A 19,672-nucleotide genomic window follows, 5' to 3' on the forward strand; every position below is an offset into this window, starting at 1 on the left:
GATGGAGTATTACTTTTTTTTTTTCCAGAAGATGAACAAACATTATAGTGTTAACTTTGTAAAATATCAAACTACACTAATATATATATATATATATATATATATATATATATATATATATATATATATATATATATATATATATATATATATATATATATATATATATATATATAATTGAATATATATACAAATTTATAAAATATAATAAGTTAATATAATACCATAATACTATATGTATTATATCGAAATCAACAAAATCAATAACCTAGAAAAAAACTAAAAGTATCTATATATTAGTCATAGTGTATGCTTTTCAATAAAAAAAATATTGTAAAAAAAAGTTATATATAAATTTTATTGATTCAACATACATACACACTTATATTGACTTTAATAAGAAGTCTACCTGAAATGGTTACAGTTTCAAAATCTGAAGTAAAAAAATTAGAAACATTACGAAGTTAAAGATTCAAATAAAATTTTAAATTCGAGTAAACATAAATTAACTTGAAAAGATATGAAATCTACTCAAATAATATCTAGCACATAATAGTAATAACTTGTTATATTTATTTAATATTATATAAATTGAATTCAATTGTATATTTAGTTTTTAATTAATCAAATTATAATTTTCAAAATCGAAAATTGAACTCAAAAGCGAATTTAAATTCGGTTTTTGCTTTTGCTCGATAAGAAAATCATTTTTAAATTCTACTTGGTTCCGATTCAATATTCATTATAAACAGTTTCAATCCAAATATTGAACACCCCCATAGTTTATCTACAACAAACGTATTACATCGTCACATATATCATAACTCTTACAAAACTCCATTACCACCACAACCACAAGTGGTTTCAAAGGTATAACTAAAGAAATACATATATGAATGTCTATACTCATTGTCCTGACATCCAAGAGCGAACTTTTGAGTTGTCTAATGTCATCGTCTCGTCAGAGCATTCCCAACAATGACACTTCTTCAGATTAACATACTGTCACATCAGCGCCACATCACTATTTCATTCTCATTTCTTTCCTATCATTAACATATCACATATCACTTCCAACCATCACAGTTTCCTCAAATACTATAAATAAATTAATTAAAGCATAGTACAAAACTTAAAACAAAGTGTAAAGGTATGTTTACACGAATTTCACCTGTGAGGAAATAAAGCTTTACATCGACGAAATGGAGGACAAAATGACATTGGCTAAAGTTTGACAATTCGCTGCTAATAGTACCAAACATTGGCAAGGATATTGGCAGATGTTTAACATTGACGTTGGGAATGTTTTTAGTACTAAGACGAAAAGACTGACTCTATCTTTCGCGACAATGACGTTCAATAATTCTAGACCATGTTTTACCAATATAAATTTTGATTACTCAAAAGATAAAAACAATAAACATGAAGAAATTACAAACCCCACAATAAACCACTTACCTCTTTCTTATGGAACACGAAAGTTAAGGTAAAAAGATGGAGTGAGTAAAGACAGAACTCAATTAACAACTCGGCTGAATAAAAGCTTGATTCGAGCTCATCCTAAACGAGCTCGAGTGAGCTTGAACTTATTTTGGAGGTCGTTTAATAAACGAGCTCGACTTAGTTATGTCGAACTCTGTTGGTGCATGAATCCCCAACCGTAGTTTATTCTTACGTTTAGTACATTCAGTTATGTAATAATGTTATTTACTAGTGACTATTGATTACTATGGTGATTGTGCGTTCTTAGTTTATTAAATAATCAATATGTTAAACTGCACACAGTCGACCGAGTGTGTGTACACACTCGACCGACTGTGTAAGTCAGTCGACCAAGTGACAGACACACTCGACCGAGTGTGTCTGACTTGCAGTATATATACGGGTTTAGACTTCTTTGATAAGGTTACTCGTCCCATTTATTCCAAATCGTTGTTTCTCGTCTCCAGAAAACCCTAACACCGAATACCACCGAAATACATCGTCTAGGTGTCAATCTAATCTAGGTTTTGCACTAGGTTCGACCAATTCGATCCCGAAACGACCCGTATCTCGATTTACCTCTATTCTATTGTGTTCCGCCTTTAGTTTAGAGTTCAAGTGACCTAAGATCCATAGATTTATCGTCTACAAAGTGGTATCAGAGCTGGAGTCTCTGGTTTTTGCTTGATCAAATCATTTTTTGGGTCAAAGTTTGTGTTTTTGGTGTTTTTTAGGTTTTTGGTCTATTAATCTGTGTTTACACGTTATTAATAGTGTTTTTATTGTCAAAAGGTGTTTATGGAGTGCTTATTTTCGTTATCTACGTGTTGTTTTTGAGTTTTCCATCCATAATCGATTGCAAAATCAATTTTTGTCTAGAAAACCCTAATAGTCGACCAGCTTCTGTCAAGAACACACTCGGCCGTGTGTGTTCTGACAACCGACCGAGTGAGTCCTAAGATCGACCGTGTGTATTGTTCCACCGATCGTGTGAGTTTTACTAGAGCCGTGCCAGATTCCCTAAGTCAGTCGGCCGTGTGAGATTGTCACTCGACCGTGTGAGAGTTTCAATCGACCGTGAGAGTTAGACAATCGACCGTGTGTGTTTGCAATACCCAAGGCTTATATAGTAACGAAGTGCTGCCAAAATTTTGTTAGACAATCGACCATGTGATAAGTACAATCGATCGTGTGTCTTATACAGTCGACCGTGTGTCAGAGATAGTCGACCGTGTGACTTAATCAGGATCTTAATTAATCTTTTATTTTCAAACTTAATCAGTTAACATGTCGGACACTAATGAACAAGTGACAAATGAATATAGCGCGTTAGTAATTGCACCTGGACTACAAAAACTGTTACTTAACGAAAGCGAATCTGGATCGACAAATAAAGTACCTCGACTTGACAATCTTAAAGACTTCTTGGACTGGAAAGTTAGGTTTGTTATTTACTTAAATGGTGTTGACTCTAGACTTTGGGAATGTATTGAGAATCCATTTGTTTGGCCTTGTGGAGGTGATGGTGAACCCAAAGAAACACAACAGTTTAGTCCTACAGAGCGTGAACAAAATAATCTTGAGTGTAGATGTTATGCTCAGCTAACGCAAGCGTTGTCAAAGGACATTTTCCAGCAGTTCAAAAACCGTAACAAAACCGCGTATACTCTTTGGTTGGCCCTTCAATCTGTAACAGAGGGTAATGCTACTTATCGGGCAACAAAAGGTAAGGTATTGAAGGATGAATGGAGGGCATTTGCTGCTCTTCCATCAGAGTCACTGGGACAAACTTTAGAGAGATATCGTTTACTGGTAGCAGAGATGGCGGATTATGGGTTTGATGTACCTGATGATAAGGTAGTCAGGGTGTTGAAAGATGGTCTTCCAGAAAAGTGGGACCATGAGATTGAAAAGATTCAGAACATGTACAGCACATCAGGTCGTACGTTAACATTGACAGCTTTTACTTCTAAGTTGATGGATAAGGATATTCAGGTAGAAGCTAAGAGGAAGAGACTTGGTTCGGTAGTTGCTTCTGTATCCACTTTAGCTTCATCTTCTGGTCATGCTCCATTACAAACAGCTTATATTACAGTAAATGCTTCTCAAATGTCTGCTCCACAATCTCAGTCTGGCTACATTAATGCTAAATCACAAGCTCAGACTCAGAATTCTCCTTCTCAACAGACTCAGACTCAGACTCCTGTGTTTCAAACTGAGAATATCAGGAAGAGACCCATCGAATCAATTCAGGAAGATATGGCTCTGGCAGCTATTGTTGTTAACTCATACAACGATATGATTAGTGGACAAGTGATTAATAGTCATCTTAAAAATGAAGACTATGATCAGATTGATGAGGACGATATCGAAAGGATGGATATACTTTATTGCATGGGTAGCATTGTTAGACGGGCTAGGAAGTACTTGAAGAAAACCGGACAGAGGTCTTTGAGTTTGAATCGAGACTCGAAGTTTGGTTTTGATATGTCAAAGGTTAGATGCTTCAATTGTGATGAGCTTGGTCATTTTAAGAAGACTTGCACGAGGCCACCCAAGACTGGTTTTTCTGATCTTTTTCACAATACAACCATTTCAGTTACTCCACAACATGTTATTGTTGAGAAAGAATCTTCGGGGTCCACTCAATCTAAGGCCTTGACGACCACGTATGCTGATGAAGTGTGTGACTGGTCCATCACGGCAGATACGCATCAAGCTAATGTTGTGTTTATAGGTAAAACTGAAGCTGAAATTGAAGAAGAAAGAATTGCTAGGAGAAATGCAGGTTGTACTGGAAAAGATAATCCGAATTGCACCTGCTATGTGTGCAAATGTGATGGTAGAATGAAAAGAGCTGAGGAGATTATGAAGTTGTGCCTCAGAAAGAGGATTAAAGATCGACTGTATGATAAGTTTCGCCAAGCTCGAGATGTCATAACCCGTCCTTAACCCTAAGAACGAGTTAGATAACGTATGATTTCATTGCGAGGTATTGACCTCTATATGAGACATTTTTAAAAGAAAACTGCATATATTTTACATTACAAACCACAAATCTTATTTTTGATACAAGCTTTAGACGATAGAAAGATGATTATCGTTTAGCGATAATCTTCGACTTACAAACTTTACAAATAATGATAACAACACGATTTCTAGTATATTTTACAACACAAATCCTCGGGTATGCAGTTTTATTTTTGACACAAATATGCGTACGCAAGATCCTGCTCAAATTCAACATAATGCAGCGGAAGCTTCTAATTATCACCTGAGAATAGACATGTTTAAAACGTCAACATAAAGTTGGTGAGATATAGGTTTAATGCCGGCAGCGATATAAATATAGACCACAAGATTTCATATATAAACATTTTAATAAAAATATTCTAAGTGGTTGAGCACTTGGTAACCATACTTAACATTTAATCACGTCGCATATTCCCTTTATTATGAAATCTTACTACACCGTACCAAGTGTAGTCACGAAACGAAGTACTGTGCAACCGTTGAATACTGGTCGTCCAGTCCGGTTGGGGTTGTCAGGCCCGATAGATCTATCAACAGGATTCGCGTTTACAATACCGCTGTAAATAACAGTTACCAAGCTACAGGGAAGTATGCCAGTGGTACAACTCAACGTAGAATATATTTTTCAGTTACTTGTGTCCATATCGTAAAACACAAAATACATGTATTCTCATCCCGAAATATTTAGAGTTTAAAAGTGGGACTATATACTCACTGTTGTCTTGAAGATATATATAATTTGACTTGGTCTCCGGTTGATATCACGAACCTATCCATATATAGTTTATCAATATATTTCCATTTTAAACAATCGTCACATATATATACTTATTATACTTTTAATAGTTTCAATAATTTCTTAGTCCGTAGTTAGCAGTCTGATGTTAGTAATTCAATTTTAATGGTTCATTTTTAGGTGTTTAATAAACCCCCAATGAAATAAATAAAACCCCCATCGTATATGTATTGGTCGAGATTAATCTTGACCCATGGTACCGGTGTTGTCAAATGACGTGTTGCGTACATAAAGTACCGGTGTTGTCAAATGACGTGTTGCGTACAATCATGGGATCTTATTATTAATCTTCTCGTATTGTTTACGGGTGATCCTGAACCATATAAAATTAAATTATGAGTACATATATATAAAATATCATGTTATTTTAAAAAGATGTGATTTATTTAATTTTCTCCAATTATTTTCGTAGCTAAACTAGTCTTAGATATCCGATCTTGTTTTGGTCATAGTTTCTTCGTTACAACTCCGTTTTCATTGATTCAACTTGCCACTTCCTTGGATCGAGTCCCTATTTAAGACTATGAACTGTAAATACCTTAGTTTGTATTCGAAATCACAGGTCATAGGTTAAACTTTAGTGAAACTTATGAAGTTAATCATTTTCCATCATGTAAACAATCTTAAATGATTATTTTTCTAAAAATACTTATACTTTGAGTTAAATCATGAAATTTTTATGTGTTATCATATTCATAGTAAAAATCATTTTTCCAGAAAATAAACCTCCAATTCAAAGTTTAAGATGGTTTTTAATTATCCAACCCAAAACAGCCCCCGGTTGCACTCCGACGTCGTAAATTCAGTTTTTAAGGTGTTCTTTGAAAAACCAAGTTATACCTTGTTAAGTTAGCATATAATTAAGATATGTTACAGGTCTTGAAGTATTTTAAAAGTTAAGTTAGAAGGATCTATTTAGTTTGCGAACAAGTTTGAAATCATTCAAACTATGTTCTAGTTTATAAACTCTTATATATATAGCTATAAATATATGAATTGAAAAAGAGTTGAAGTAGAGTTTTTACCTCAAGTTTAAAATGTAAAGTTGCTGGAAAGAAGTAGTAAAATAAAAGTTGAGAGAGTTCTTGCAAGTGTGTGTGAAAATTGGAAGTAAAATTTGGAAAATGAATGTGTAAAAAATGAGTTAGAAATGGTGCTTATTTATAGGCTTGAAAATTTGGTTTTTAGTGAAAATATCTAAGATAAGTTAAAATTTATTATGTCATGAATGACATATTATTCCAATAATTGAAGATTTCTATTGGTATATACCAATAGTAAATACTTCTAGAAGCTGTGTATAGTACCCTAGATATACGTATAGGATTATTGAGGAAACGGAACGAGAATTCAAATATAACTATCTTTTGTAAATATACTTATATTGTTTTATGTATAAAAGCCCTTTAAAAATGATTAAATACATTACTTATACGATATATGTATAAACATTATAAATCATCAGTATTTATGTCAAATAACGTTACGTATGGTTATTGTTTTGAAAACTTAAGTTAGTAGTTTCAAAATATACTTATGACTTTTTGTTATTAATACAAAATGAGATATTAAAACATCCTTAGATCATGTTAAATATGTATGTATAATTATCATATATTGTATAGTTCGTGATATCATCGGTCAAACTAGACGGTCAAACGTTGTGTAAAACTCTTTTCAAAAACATAAGTCTCAACAATTTGGATTGCTTATCATGTTGGTAAGGTTTAATTTATGTAAATATTAATCTCATAAGTATAGAACGATCGGAAAAGTCCGGGTCATTACACGAGACCTATCAGATTTTGAGTTTACGACTGATTCTTCCGGTGAGGATGTAGAAAGAAGTTGTCATGTTGGTACTTGGTTCAGACAAGAGTTGGGACATTTACTCAACTGTGATCTTAAGAGTGGTAACAAGAAGATTGTTACAGTTCGGAGTCTAGTGTGTTCGGATGAAAGCGAGAACAAAGGAGGTTATGAGGCTGACTACGCGGACAGTACGAGTTCAGAGTCTGAGTCAGAATCAGATGAAGACACTCAGGTTGAAAGAAATACCTATGCATTTATGGCCAACACATCCGGTAACGATAAGGTATGTAATGATTCAGTTTCTAAATGTTCTAGATGCGTTGATTATGAACAGGAAATTGAGAGGCTCGAGTGTGTAATTTCGAAGCTTAATGAGATATCTGTTACATGTGAGACCTGTCCTAAGCTTTTAGTTGACCTTAAGGATCTTAGATTGGAGAATCAGACTAATAAAAAGAACTATGATGATGCACTTTTCTACCTTAACAAACAGAAAGACTATGTTGATGTTATTAAATCTTTAGAGAATCAGGTAGGTCACTTAAAATCAACTGTTATAGATGATGGAAAAGTGATTACTATGTATTTGGGCTAGATAGAGACTCTTAAGGCTGAAAGAGATTCATTTAAGTTGAAATACGAGTCTGAAAAAGCTAGGATCGACAATTGGCAGAGGATGTCTTATGTGAAACAGATTTTGAATCCTCCTAAACAGCAGGGTTTAGGTTATAACCAGGTTGCCCCGCCACTTTTGGGTGAGTACATTAACAAACCAGTTGAGAAAAGTAAGGGTCATGTTGTAGAACTAGAATATGGTAAGCCTAAAGAAGCACCTGTTGAGAGCACTGTTAAGATAGTTGAGTCGAAGAAGCCTTTAGATGCTGTCTATGAAACAGAGTCAGATACTGATATCGACACTGAAAAAGACAGCAAACCATTTGAGCTTGTCACTAAACCTGTTACCATTCTGAAAAATCCAGTTAATGCTAGTAAGATGACTCAGAGTCAAAAGGCTCAGCCTAAGAAAACTGTGAGTCCCAAACAGAATAAGAAGAAGAACACCCAGGGAGTGTCACCTAAGTTTATCAGTAAGGGCCGAATAGATGAATCATGTCCTAAGGTAGAACAATCACCAACAGCGGCGAGTTCCAAATCTGAGAATGTATCCAAGTATGTTCTGCCTGGTCGTCGACAGACTGTTAAGCAACAAGTCTCGTCATCCCCTACGACTAGACAACATACTGAACCACCTAGAAGACAGTTTTCACCAATTAGACGTAAAGTGTTTAATTCTCATGATTTTGATAATGTTAACTGCTTTAATTGTGGGAGGTTGGGACACAGGGCTATGAATTGCAGACCCATTCGACAGACACCAAGAAGGAAGGTTGATCTTAGTCCAAATCGGTTCTCTAATAGGAGATCACCGTCACCGGTGTTTAATTCTTTTTCAGTGCAAACAAATGATAAAAAGGTTTTTCAAACTAATGATTATTATAGAAAACCATTACCGAATAACACAGTTTGGAAATCTAAATCAGAAGTTAAAAGTGTTCAGCATCCTGAAGGTCCTTCTGGATCTAAAGGACAATGGGTGGAGTTGCCAGTTGTTGGTTTTGATGGGAAACCCACTGCCATTAGGGCATGGGTGGCCCTTTCTAACTAATCCTCTTACTTTAATGTGCAGATCGCCTACAATCCACGCTGCAGTACTTGGATTGTTGATAGTGGGGCATCCAGGCACATGATAGGGAACTTGTCTTTGCTGTCTAATGTGAAAACAGTAGATGGAGGACCAGTTTCTTTTGCAGGTAGTGAAGGAGGATTTATTACTGCTCAGGGTGTTATTGCTAATGATAATGTCAGCTTTGGTAAAGTTAACTATGTAGAGCAGATGTCGAACAATCTGCTTTCTGTTTCACAAGTTGCTGATAAGAAATATACTGTTGCTTTTGATGATAAGTTTTGTTATATTTTAAGAAAAGAGTTCGTAATTCCGAAGGACATGATTCTGATGACTGCTCCAAGGTGCAAGGATCTCTATATCCTTGATATGCGTAAGGCTCATGTTAAGGCAGCTACAGGCCATCAGGCTTTTGTCTCTAAAGCTACTGAAAAGGAGTCGATTCTTTGGCACAAGCGTATGGGTCATCTGAGTCTGAGGAAGATGAATAATCTAGTCCACAATGGATTAGTTGATGGTGTGAATGTTAAAAGTTTTCATATTCCTGAGGTTTGTCTTCCGTGTAAACAGGGGAAGCAGACTAGAAAGTCACATACTACCAAAAAGCATCATTCTGTCAATATTCCTTTGGAGCTGTTACACATGGATCTCTTTGGTCCAGTTAATTGTAAAACTCTCACTAGATAATCATATTGCTTGGTAGTTACAGATGAGTATTCCCGGTTTTCGTGGGTTGTGATGTTGAAACTCAAGTCAGACACATTTGAGCATATTAAAGTGTTGATTCTGAAGCTCGAAAGTCTGTATAACTTGAAGGTAAGGAAGATTCGTACTGATAATGGTACAGAATTTAAGAACATTCAGATGCAGCTATTTTGTAATGAGAAAGGGATACAACAACAGTTCAGTCCGGCTTATACACCTCAATCAAACGGTGTTGCTGAACGAAAGAATAGGACTCTAATCGAAACCGCAAGAACTATGCTAGCTGATTCATGTCTTCCAATTGTTTTCTGGGGAGAAGCCGTGAGTACTGCGTGTTATGTGATGAATCGAGTTCTGGTGGTAAAGAGACATGGTAAAACGTGTTATGAGCTGTTGCACAAGAGAAAGCCTAATATCAAACATTTCGAACCTTTTGGTGCTCCTTGTACTATTCTGGTACGAGACAATGGAGGGAAATTCAATTCAAAGGTGATCTCTGGTATCTTCTTGGGATATGGGAATCCAAACAAACGAGTATATAACACTGAGTCTAGGCATGTGGAGGAACGTTATGAGGTGGATATTCAGCGCAATGCTCCACCTCGTGTCAGTAAAGGGTTCGCTTGGCAATTTGAATATGACAAATTATTTGATTCCTTCAATCTTCCACCCGATGCTACAGAGGAGGAGATTTTAACTCAGGTTTTGTTTGATTCTCAAAACTCAACTGAGAATGTTGTTACTATTCCATCACAGATTCAGAATCCGGTTTCTAACTTGCAACCTAGTCCACAGAGAGTGACAAATGCTTTTGATTCAAATGCGGACGGGGTAGTATATACAGATGACGATAGCGATCTTGAAGATGATGAGGAAGTTAACCGATCACGATTGACAGAGGAACATCTTAATCCTCTATATAATCAACCACCAACTGTGACAGTGCCTGAACGGCCAACTGAAGCAGGAGGGGTGAGAAGATCCAATCGTGTTATTTTACCACCTAAACGTCTACAGGATTATTATGTGGACGCACATGGAATTCCTCATATTAATATTCCCCAGAGTACGACAACAGAGGCATCAAATTCTGAGGTTTCGACCACATCAGAGGTCCCGGTGATTAACAATAGTTCAACAGCAGCAGATGATGTTCAGACTGAAAGTGCGAATGTGGTTACAGCATTTTATTCTTCGCTGAATAAGACAGGTAGGATATTTGTGCATGCTCACTCATGCTATGTATGTCAAATTGAACCGAAAGATGCGTATGAGGCACTGAAGTATGATGAGTGGGTTAGTGCAATGCAAGAGGAGCTGTTACAGTTTAAACATTTGAAGGTTTGGAAACTAGTCAATCCACCGCATGGTTGTGTGCCTTATGGTCTTCGATGGGTTTTGAAGAACAAGAAGGATGAACAGGGTATAGTTATCAGAAACAAAGCTAGATTGGTGGTAAAGGGATATCAACAAATCCCTGAAGTTGACTATGATGAGGTTTTTGCTCTGGTTGCACGACTGGAAGCAATCAGGATTTTCTTGGCATTTGCATCCTTCATGGGATTTAAAGTTTTTCAGATGGATGTGAAAAGCGCGTTTTTGTACGGAGATATCAATGAGAGGGTGTTTGTTGAACAACCACCCGGTTTCGAAGACCCTCATTTCCCAGAAAACGTTTATAGACTTGAAAAGGCACTTTATGGTCTTCACCAAGCTCCTCGAGCATGGTATGCAACGTTGTCCAATTACATGATTGAAAACAGTTTTCGGAGAGGTGTCATTGATCAGACACTTTTCATCAAAACGAAGGGACAACATCTTATGTTAGTGCAGGTTTATGTTGATGATATTATATTCGGGTCAACAGATCAGGGTATGGTTGATGAGTTTGAGAAGGTCATGCAGCAGAAGTTCAAGATGAGTTCAATGGAAACGATTAAGTTTTTCTTGGGTCTACAGGTAGCTCAGACAGATAAAGGCATCTTCTTGCATCAAACCAAGTATGTTGCTGATATTCTGAAGAGGTTTCAAATGGAAGCAGAAAGACCGGCTAAAACTCCGTTGTCTGTGAACCATGGTATTTCACCTGAGTGTGAGGGTGCCGCAGTGGACCAAACGTTATACAGGGCTATCATAGGTTCTCTAATGTATCTTACAGCTTCTCGACCAGATATCATGTTTGCGGTTTGTCTGTGTGCTCGTTATCAGGCAAATCCTAATGTTCATCATATGTTAGTGGTTAAGAAGATTATGAGGTATTTGAAAGATACATCGAGTTTAGGGTTATGGTATCCATGTGAGGATGGGTTTGATCTCACAGCTTACAGTGATTCTGACTATGGAGGATGCAAGAAGGATTTCAAGTCAACATCAAGAGGTTGTCAGTTCCTTGGCAGCAAACTAGTTACATGGCAGTGTAAGAAGCAGACTGCAGTGGCTCAGTCCACTTGCGAAGCAGAGTACATTGCCGCGGCCAGCAGTACATCACAGGTCATCTGGATTCAACAGCAACTATGTGACTACGGTTTGCAAATTTCTAACACTCCTATTTATGTTGATAATACTGCTGCCATAGATGTCACTAAAAATCCCGTAAATCATTCTAAAACGAAACACATAGGGATTAAATACCATTTCATTAGAGACTGCTATGAGAAAAAGTTGATAGATGTTGTGCAGATAGACACTATGTTCCAAAGGGCTGATCTTTTCACAAAAGCTTTTGATAAACCACGTTTTAATTACTTATTAAACGAAATAGGTGTTAAATTGCTTTCAGATGTGGTTCCTGAAAATGAGGTTCCTGACACAGAGGAACCTACACCTGAGACTGAGTTGTGATTTGTTAAGAAACTGCTTGTAGAGTATGTATAGTTTTGCATGATAGTTTGTAGATTATTTGCATGTTTACTTTTCATTTGCATGATAGATTCGTTTTTCCTGATATTTCTGCATGTTTGCTTATGTTTTTAGATAAATCTATACTATTGTACAGAGAAAATAGAAAAGCCATAAAAATCAGAAAAAACAGAAAAACAAATAAAAATTGAAAAATGAAAAATCTATAAAAATTGAAAAGCCTGAAAATGAGTTGCTTATTATATTTGTGGGGAAGTGATTGCAATACTGAACCGACATGTAAGTTGTATAAAACAAGTAATACAGGATGATTGATAATGTGTTAGTATACTTTATTGACCTAACTCTAGATAGAGGTGATCACACCAACAAAGCGTAAATATCATGATAAGGAAATCATGAAAAGGTTTACAGCGGTTGAGGGTAGTCACCTACTTATCACTGAATATGTACTGAGAAATGTTTGTTCAGAAACTCAACAGACGATTGAGGTCTCCCCTACTACAGTTTATACTCGGTAGCAAAAGGATAATTTTGTGAGTCCCCAAGGTGAGCATACTTTGTCTAGGATGCATACTTGTTTCTATTTACCTTTATTACTTGGACCGAAATCCAACAACGTACATATCGAATACCCAAAGGGAGGTGTTTTATCTTGAAGGGTTGAGAAGTGCAGTCTTGTATCACAGACATAGAATGATGTGTATATCGCAATGTCATCGGGTTCTAGATTTCAATATCAGAAGATTGGTTTTCCGTGAAGTTACTACTAACGTTAAAGACTGTAGTGCATCATCATCATGTATAGTTGTATTTACTTATTTATTTTGTTTGTTTTATTTATGGAGAAAAGGCAACATCGGAAAATCAAAAAAAAAAAAAAAAATTATGGTTTGTTTGTGGTTGTTCATTTATGTTGTAAATAATTTGATGCACCACCAAGCTGCACGAGAATCATGGATCAAGAATTGAACATAGCTTCAGAGATTCCTCGGTTATCTAAGTCTGAGACAACATATATTCCAATCGGAGACTTTTTGAACGATTTAGTTATCTACATCCGAGGGGGAGAATTTATCAGATCATCAGATATAGAGAACTTAAATTATTCAGTTCACATCTCAATTAGTGAACTTTAAATCGTTTATCTGTGATATGGGATTGTGCATGTTGACCTGGATAGAGGGAATATCTTCTAGAAGGTATCTTAGCGTTCCATCACTCAAATATATTTATCACTTCCATCCATCAAACATCATACATCATACGATTTCCGTTTAAGTATGGGGTTTATAGCGGCCGGTATGCGCCTTAACAAAGTATGCAATAAATTTGAGATTCACAAAGTTATCTGAAACGAAAAGTGTAAGTTTAAGGTAGAAGCTCATGGCTGACAGGGTTGCTAGAAACATCGTGAGATGGTTCTGTTCAATCAGATTGAAAGTACATTGATGTGATAAGAGGACAGCGTCAACATGTTGTGCTCAATTGTTCTACCTGAAACATCGTGCGATCTCAAGTGAGGACTGACTTCGTGATTAAAATATAACATTGTAAAATGTTAAAGTAATTAATCAACGTGATCATCGAAGTCTAGTGTGAAAGTTGGTAAATGTTTATTTATATGTTTGAAAGTTGTTTTGTATATGCTTTATCAAGTACTTTATGAATGAAGCGTGAAATTACATGTCAATTTTAGTTCAGTTCTGATCCCCAAATCATAAGATTAAATCAGTGTGATATGTTAACTCACAAAAACATGTGTTATGCTTTTTGTACTGGGCTTCATGATAAGTTGTATTATTTATTCTTACGCTGATAACCTCATTTATCTTCTAATCATGATATGCTGGATCTTGTACAGTAGTTTGCTTTATGAATTTGCATATGCTTTCCTATCTGAAAAGTCCATATTTGATTACTTGAATTAGATTAGCTGTATGTGCATCTTTGTTTAGTGTATTATGTCAAGCAACTCAGTTCTCGGAAAGGTTTATTGTGAAAGGAATTCTTTATTTTTAGTTAATTTTTAAAACCAAAGCTGTTAAATGTACGAAACTTCCAAGGCAGTATCGATACTTTACATACGTTCTTCTTAGATGTTTAAGCCCGATGCAAGGATGTTTTGATGAGATGACTGCGAAATACAGCTCTATGTTTGTTGCGTTGGTTTTGAACGCTGAGTTTAACTTTTCACAGGTGATATTTGATGCAATGGTTCTAAACGTGAAGAGGAAAGTTCATCTGGTGTTCCCGAGGTTTCTTCAGATTATGTTAGAGAAGCAGGTTCAAGGGTTGGTAAAGATTCCTGAGGATGAACTAAAGCAGAATCATTTAAATGATCAATCTTTCAACAGGTTTTTGCAGAGCCGAGTGGAAGTACCGGAGAAAGGGCTGATTGGTCATCTGATTAATGAGAATTACGTGTGTCCAGAAGGCTTGAGTTGCCGACATGAAAACAGTAATTCAGGGGATGAGACTGATATTACTATTGCAGGTGAAGAAGAGGTGAATCAGCCTCCACCAAAATCAACTGGTCCTCGATTGGTTGATGAAGATGATGTAACATCGCTTGATGATAGTCAAATGGATTTAGTGAAGCGAAAGTTAGCTGAAGCTCCCAAGGTGTCAACAAGAGGGAGACAGAAACGTTTGAAGATTTTGGTTAAAGATGGAAGTTCGTCTTCCACAACAAAGTCCCAGACGAAGGTTGCTCAGACTGGTCCAGCTACTGGTGGATCTACTCAAGCTGCACCCACTCAACTACAACAAACTACATCTTCTCAGCAAGTTCAAATTTCTCAACGTTCTGAGACTACTGCAGGTGATATGACAGGAATTGTTAACCGAAAATTGATTCAGTTGTCTGCGGATTTTGCTAAGTTTCAAAAGGCAGTTGATGAAGATAAGAAAAAGACAACATCTGAAATGTCTGCATTGAGGTTGAAGATTGGTGAGCTGGAGAAAAATATGGAAAGTCAGGCTGGAGAAATTTTATCTCTTCAGACACAAAACCGAGATATGATGGATAGATTGAACGAATGGGAGAAGAGGATTGTGGTTGAAGAAGAGGATGATGAACCAGATCCATTTGGTACTTTTGGTGAGGAAGAAGAGGACAGAGCTGTTGAAGTTGCTAAAGGGTACACGGAGGATAACCCGCTGTATGTAACTCCTCTTCAAGTTTTAACAGTTTCTGAATTTTTAGCTATGCAGGATCGTCTTAATCATACAACTGTTTACACTGATTTAGAAGAAGGGGAGATCCCTCCGGATCTGACCGAAACTGAGCAGGAATTGATGGAGCGTCTAGAGCGAGAAGCTAAGGAATCTGCTGACGCTACATCAAAAGCTGCAACTGAGGCTTCGACATCAGGAGCTCAGAATTTTGAAGATGAAATGAGTGATACTGATGTTTTTGATGAAAGTGATAACAGTTTTGATGAGATTGTTATTGAGGATGAGCCAACTGAGCCTTATCCTCGTTATGAAGGCGTTGGTGATGATCTTCCAACTTTTGCTGATTATTTTGAGATGAATGATGAGCTTTTGAACAGAAAATGTAAAGAAAAGGAACAGAAGGAACAAGAAAGTGTGTTACCAGAAGGTTTCTTGCCGGTGAAGATCAACAAAGAAAAGATTGAAGTGTTGGAAGAAGAATGGAAGATTCAGATGCGGATTAGAAAGTATGTGATGAAACCTGAAGTAGAGCCGCAGTTTTTGAAGTTTATCGAGCACTGTGAGAGTTTACGTGCTAAGGGAAAGATCATAGCCTGGGCCTATATTAAAGAATTCGATATGTATGCGATCAAGAAAGAATATGGAGTGGATTATATCAAATCTCCATTTGAATTCAAAACGTTACCTTATTTTGAGTTTATGCAGGTGGCCAGGCTTAAGATGTTATATCAGGATTACAGTGGAATTCCTGTTGTTTTGGTTCGTAAGATAAGGAAATCGTATCAGTCACCTAATTTCATAGGTTTTCGTCCTCAGTTTCCGAAGATTTCTTATCGAACGAACAAGAAAACAGGGGTTAGAAGGAAGATAGTAAAATATCGACCTGTGAAGTATATGCGGAAGGTTCCTTTGAGAAAGATGCCGCAGCACTTCAGTCCTCGTTTTCGTTGGTGGTATTATGATGAACACTCAGAGGAAGCAGTTATTGTGTTAGACAAGGATGGTGGAGATGAAAATGATTGTATAAGAGTTCTAGATCCAGTTTGGTTGCGAAACTGCTGTGAGGAAGATATGTTTACCCTTTACTACAATCGGATGCTGTATCGCCCAGAAAATCGTGTGCAGGCTGAACAGTACTGCAGGGTTGTGAAACTTTGCTATTTGAAGAACTGGGTGACAGATCCGTTTACTGATTGATAATCGAATTTTTATTTCTGTTCTACGGCTAGGTCTTAGGGGGAGTTTGTTGGTGCATGAATCCCCAGCCGTAGTTTATTCTTACGTTTAATACATTCGGTTATGTAATAATGTTATTTACTAGTGACTATTGATTACTATGGTGATTGTGCATTCTTAGTTTATTAAATAATCAATATGTTAAACTGCACACAGTCGACCGAGTGTGTGTACACACTCGACCGACTGTGTAAGTCAATCGACCGACTGACAGACACACTCGACCGAGTGTGTCTGACTTGCAGTGTATATACGGGTTTAGACTTCTTTGATGAGGTTACTCGTCCCATTTGTTCCAAATCGTTGTTTCTCGTCTCCAGAAAACCCTAACACCGAATACCACCGAAATACATCGTCTAGGTGTCGATCTAATCTAGGTTTTGCACTAGGTTCGACCAATTCGATCCCGAAACGACCCGTATCTCGATTTACCTCTATTCTATTGTGTTCCGCCTTTAGTTTAGAGTTCAAGCGACCTAAGATCCATAGATTTATCGTCTACAAACTCGAACAAGCTTGCCCTAAATTGAGTTTTCATATATATACATTAATTATTATTATTATTCATGTATGACATGTGATTATGTTCTTTTTTTGGGAATGGCTAAATAACATATGATTATGTACTAATATCAATTATATGTTTTATAGTCGAACTGGAGCTGAGCTCAAGCTCAGATAATTTCAAACGAGTCATATGCGATTTAAATTTAAGCTTGAAATGAACCAAGCTCAAACTAACTAAATTTTAAATGAATCTAGTTCGACCTTAGCCAATATCCAGCTCGGCTCGTTTACTAACAACAATAGCCACGTGTTTAAGGTTAAAATGTAAAATATTTTTTACTAAACAAATACATGTAATAAAGTTCGAGGTTAAATTGTAAATTATTAATTAAGTTAATCTTTAATTGATCGGTGTCATAGCAGTGATAGCATATTTTATACCTCCTTAAATTAGTATGGGCATTTTTAAATTACCAAATAACATTAACATAAGTAGTAAATCAAAAATTATCTTCCCCTGTGACATACACGTCAAAAGTTTAAAAAAACATAATCAAATCAAATTTCTATTATAATTAAATATTTGTTGATTACTTGCAACTTTTACAAAACTAAATTATACTAAAACAGCTAATTATCAGATGGGCAGAGCCATGAATCTACATTACCTTTAGTAATTCGATCCCCACTATTTCTTGTTGAAACAACGTTCTCAATTTGCTGATCAAAATCTACACTATTCACTTTAAACCCATCTACTTTCAAAGTATCACTATTTACCCCCTCCAAATTCACTAAATTATCATTTACCCCATTCCTAGTTGTTGAAGAACTAGCAAACCCACTTAAATTCTCATCACCTTGTGTTGCACTACCTCTCAACATGGGCCCATGTATATTTACTTGATGAGGAAGTTTCGTTTGTAAAAGAGATTGAAACGAAAACAAAGGGTTTTGCATGTTTACCAAACCTTGGGATTGGTTTTGTAAATCTTTAATGTTCGAAGGGGGTAAGTTGAAACTACTAGAAGAGTCATCAACGGGTTGAATTTTCAACGGTCTTATAGGATACAAAGGCCCTAAACCGCCGCCTGAGAAAATATCAAGATGACGGGCGTACGGTGACGATGCTGCGGCGGCGGCGGTGAACGGTGTAGCGGGGATGCCGGTGAATTCTTGAACCATTTGCCGGAAATTGGTGGCGTCGGTGGTTAAAACAGTAGTGGGTGCTCGCCGGGAAGCTCGCGTACGTTTTTTCGGGTTTTTAATGGATACTCCGATTTGATGATGTTCGGAGCCCCGATCCATGTTTGCATTTGAGGAACTCACTGCTGATGACTGGTTAGAGTTTGAGTTGGTAAACAAACCTTGTTTAGAATTTACGAAAACGTCGTCGTTTTGAGCTGGGTTAAAAGAAGTGAAGTTTGGGTTTGGGGTTGGGGTTGGACCGGGTGGTATGTTTGGTGACCAGACCGGATCAAAAACCGGGATTGAATGTGGGAAAAATGAAGGATCAAAGAAAGATGTGGTTAGGGTCGGGCATGGGTTTGGGTTGTGGGTTAAAAAAGAAGAGATGGATTCGGGTATTGAGTCAAATTCTTGATCGTCGGAGGATTGTAAACTACAGCTGTTACCGGAATCCATATGTATATTGGGTATTAAAGAAAGGTGATTGGAATGAAATTGGATAGAATATGGATTTTGAGAAAAATATAAAAAAATAAAGGCAATAAAGGGAGGAAATAAGAAGTTATTTAAGGATGAAGTTGAAAGGATACTCATGTTGATGTCAATGGTTTTTAAGTTAAGGGTAATGTGTTCACCAATATATTTTTATATTATTATTTATTAAGGAGTATTATTATATACTCCCCGTTACATCATAATTGTTCACGTTTGACTTTTAAAAAAAAATTTTAGTCAACTTTAATCGTAAATATTTTTATTTGTGTTATATAATATTTTATGAAACTTATATGGATGAATTAAGTTTTAAATGTGTTTTCATTCCATATGATTCTCATCAAGTATTATATAACAAAAATAAAAATATTTACGATCAAAATTGAAAAAAATACTTTGAAAAATCAACAATGAACACTTAAGATAGGACGGAGAGAGTATTATATTTACATATCTACTTTAAAATTGCATAAAAATTTATGAAACTTTGAATGTCATAACTTTCTACTCGTAAAATATATATATATATATATATATATATATATATATATATATATATATATATATATATATATATATATATATATAATTTTTTTTTTTTTTTTTTTTTTTTTTTTTTTGAAAAGCTAAACAAACTTTATTTCAAAACGCTCAAGGCGAAGATACAAAAATGAAATTTAGAAATTATAAACACT

General features: G+C 35.9%; 1 protein-coding gene across 1 annotated transcript; it reads right to left on the minus strand.

Annotated features, from left to right (window-relative positions):
• Positions 1 to 911: 911 nt before the first annotated feature.
• LOC139898828 (uncharacterized) lies at positions 912 to 19,073 on the minus strand. The gene is made up of 2 exons (XM_071881609.1): positions 17,963 to 19,073; positions 912 to 1,041 (listed from the first exon to the last, which is right to left on the minus strand). The coding sequence occupies exons 1-2, from the start codon at positions 18,936 to 18,938 to the stop codon at positions 1,025 to 1,027; spliced, it is 993 nt and encodes a 330-aa protein (XP_071737710.1). The 5' UTR covers positions 18,939 to 19,073; the 3' UTR covers positions 912 to 1,024.
• Between the last annotated feature and the right edge of the window lie 599 nt (positions 19,074 to 19,672).

Source organism: Rutidosis leptorrhynchoides, chromosome 3 (genome assembly GCF_046630445.1).
Source record: "Rutidosis leptorrhynchoides isolate AG116_Rl617_1_P2 chromosome 3, CSIRO_AGI_Rlap_v1, whole genome shotgun sequence".
NCBI classification, from domain to species: domain Eukaryota; kingdom Viridiplantae; phylum Streptophyta; class Magnoliopsida; order Asterales; family Asteraceae; genus Rutidosis; species Rutidosis leptorrhynchoides.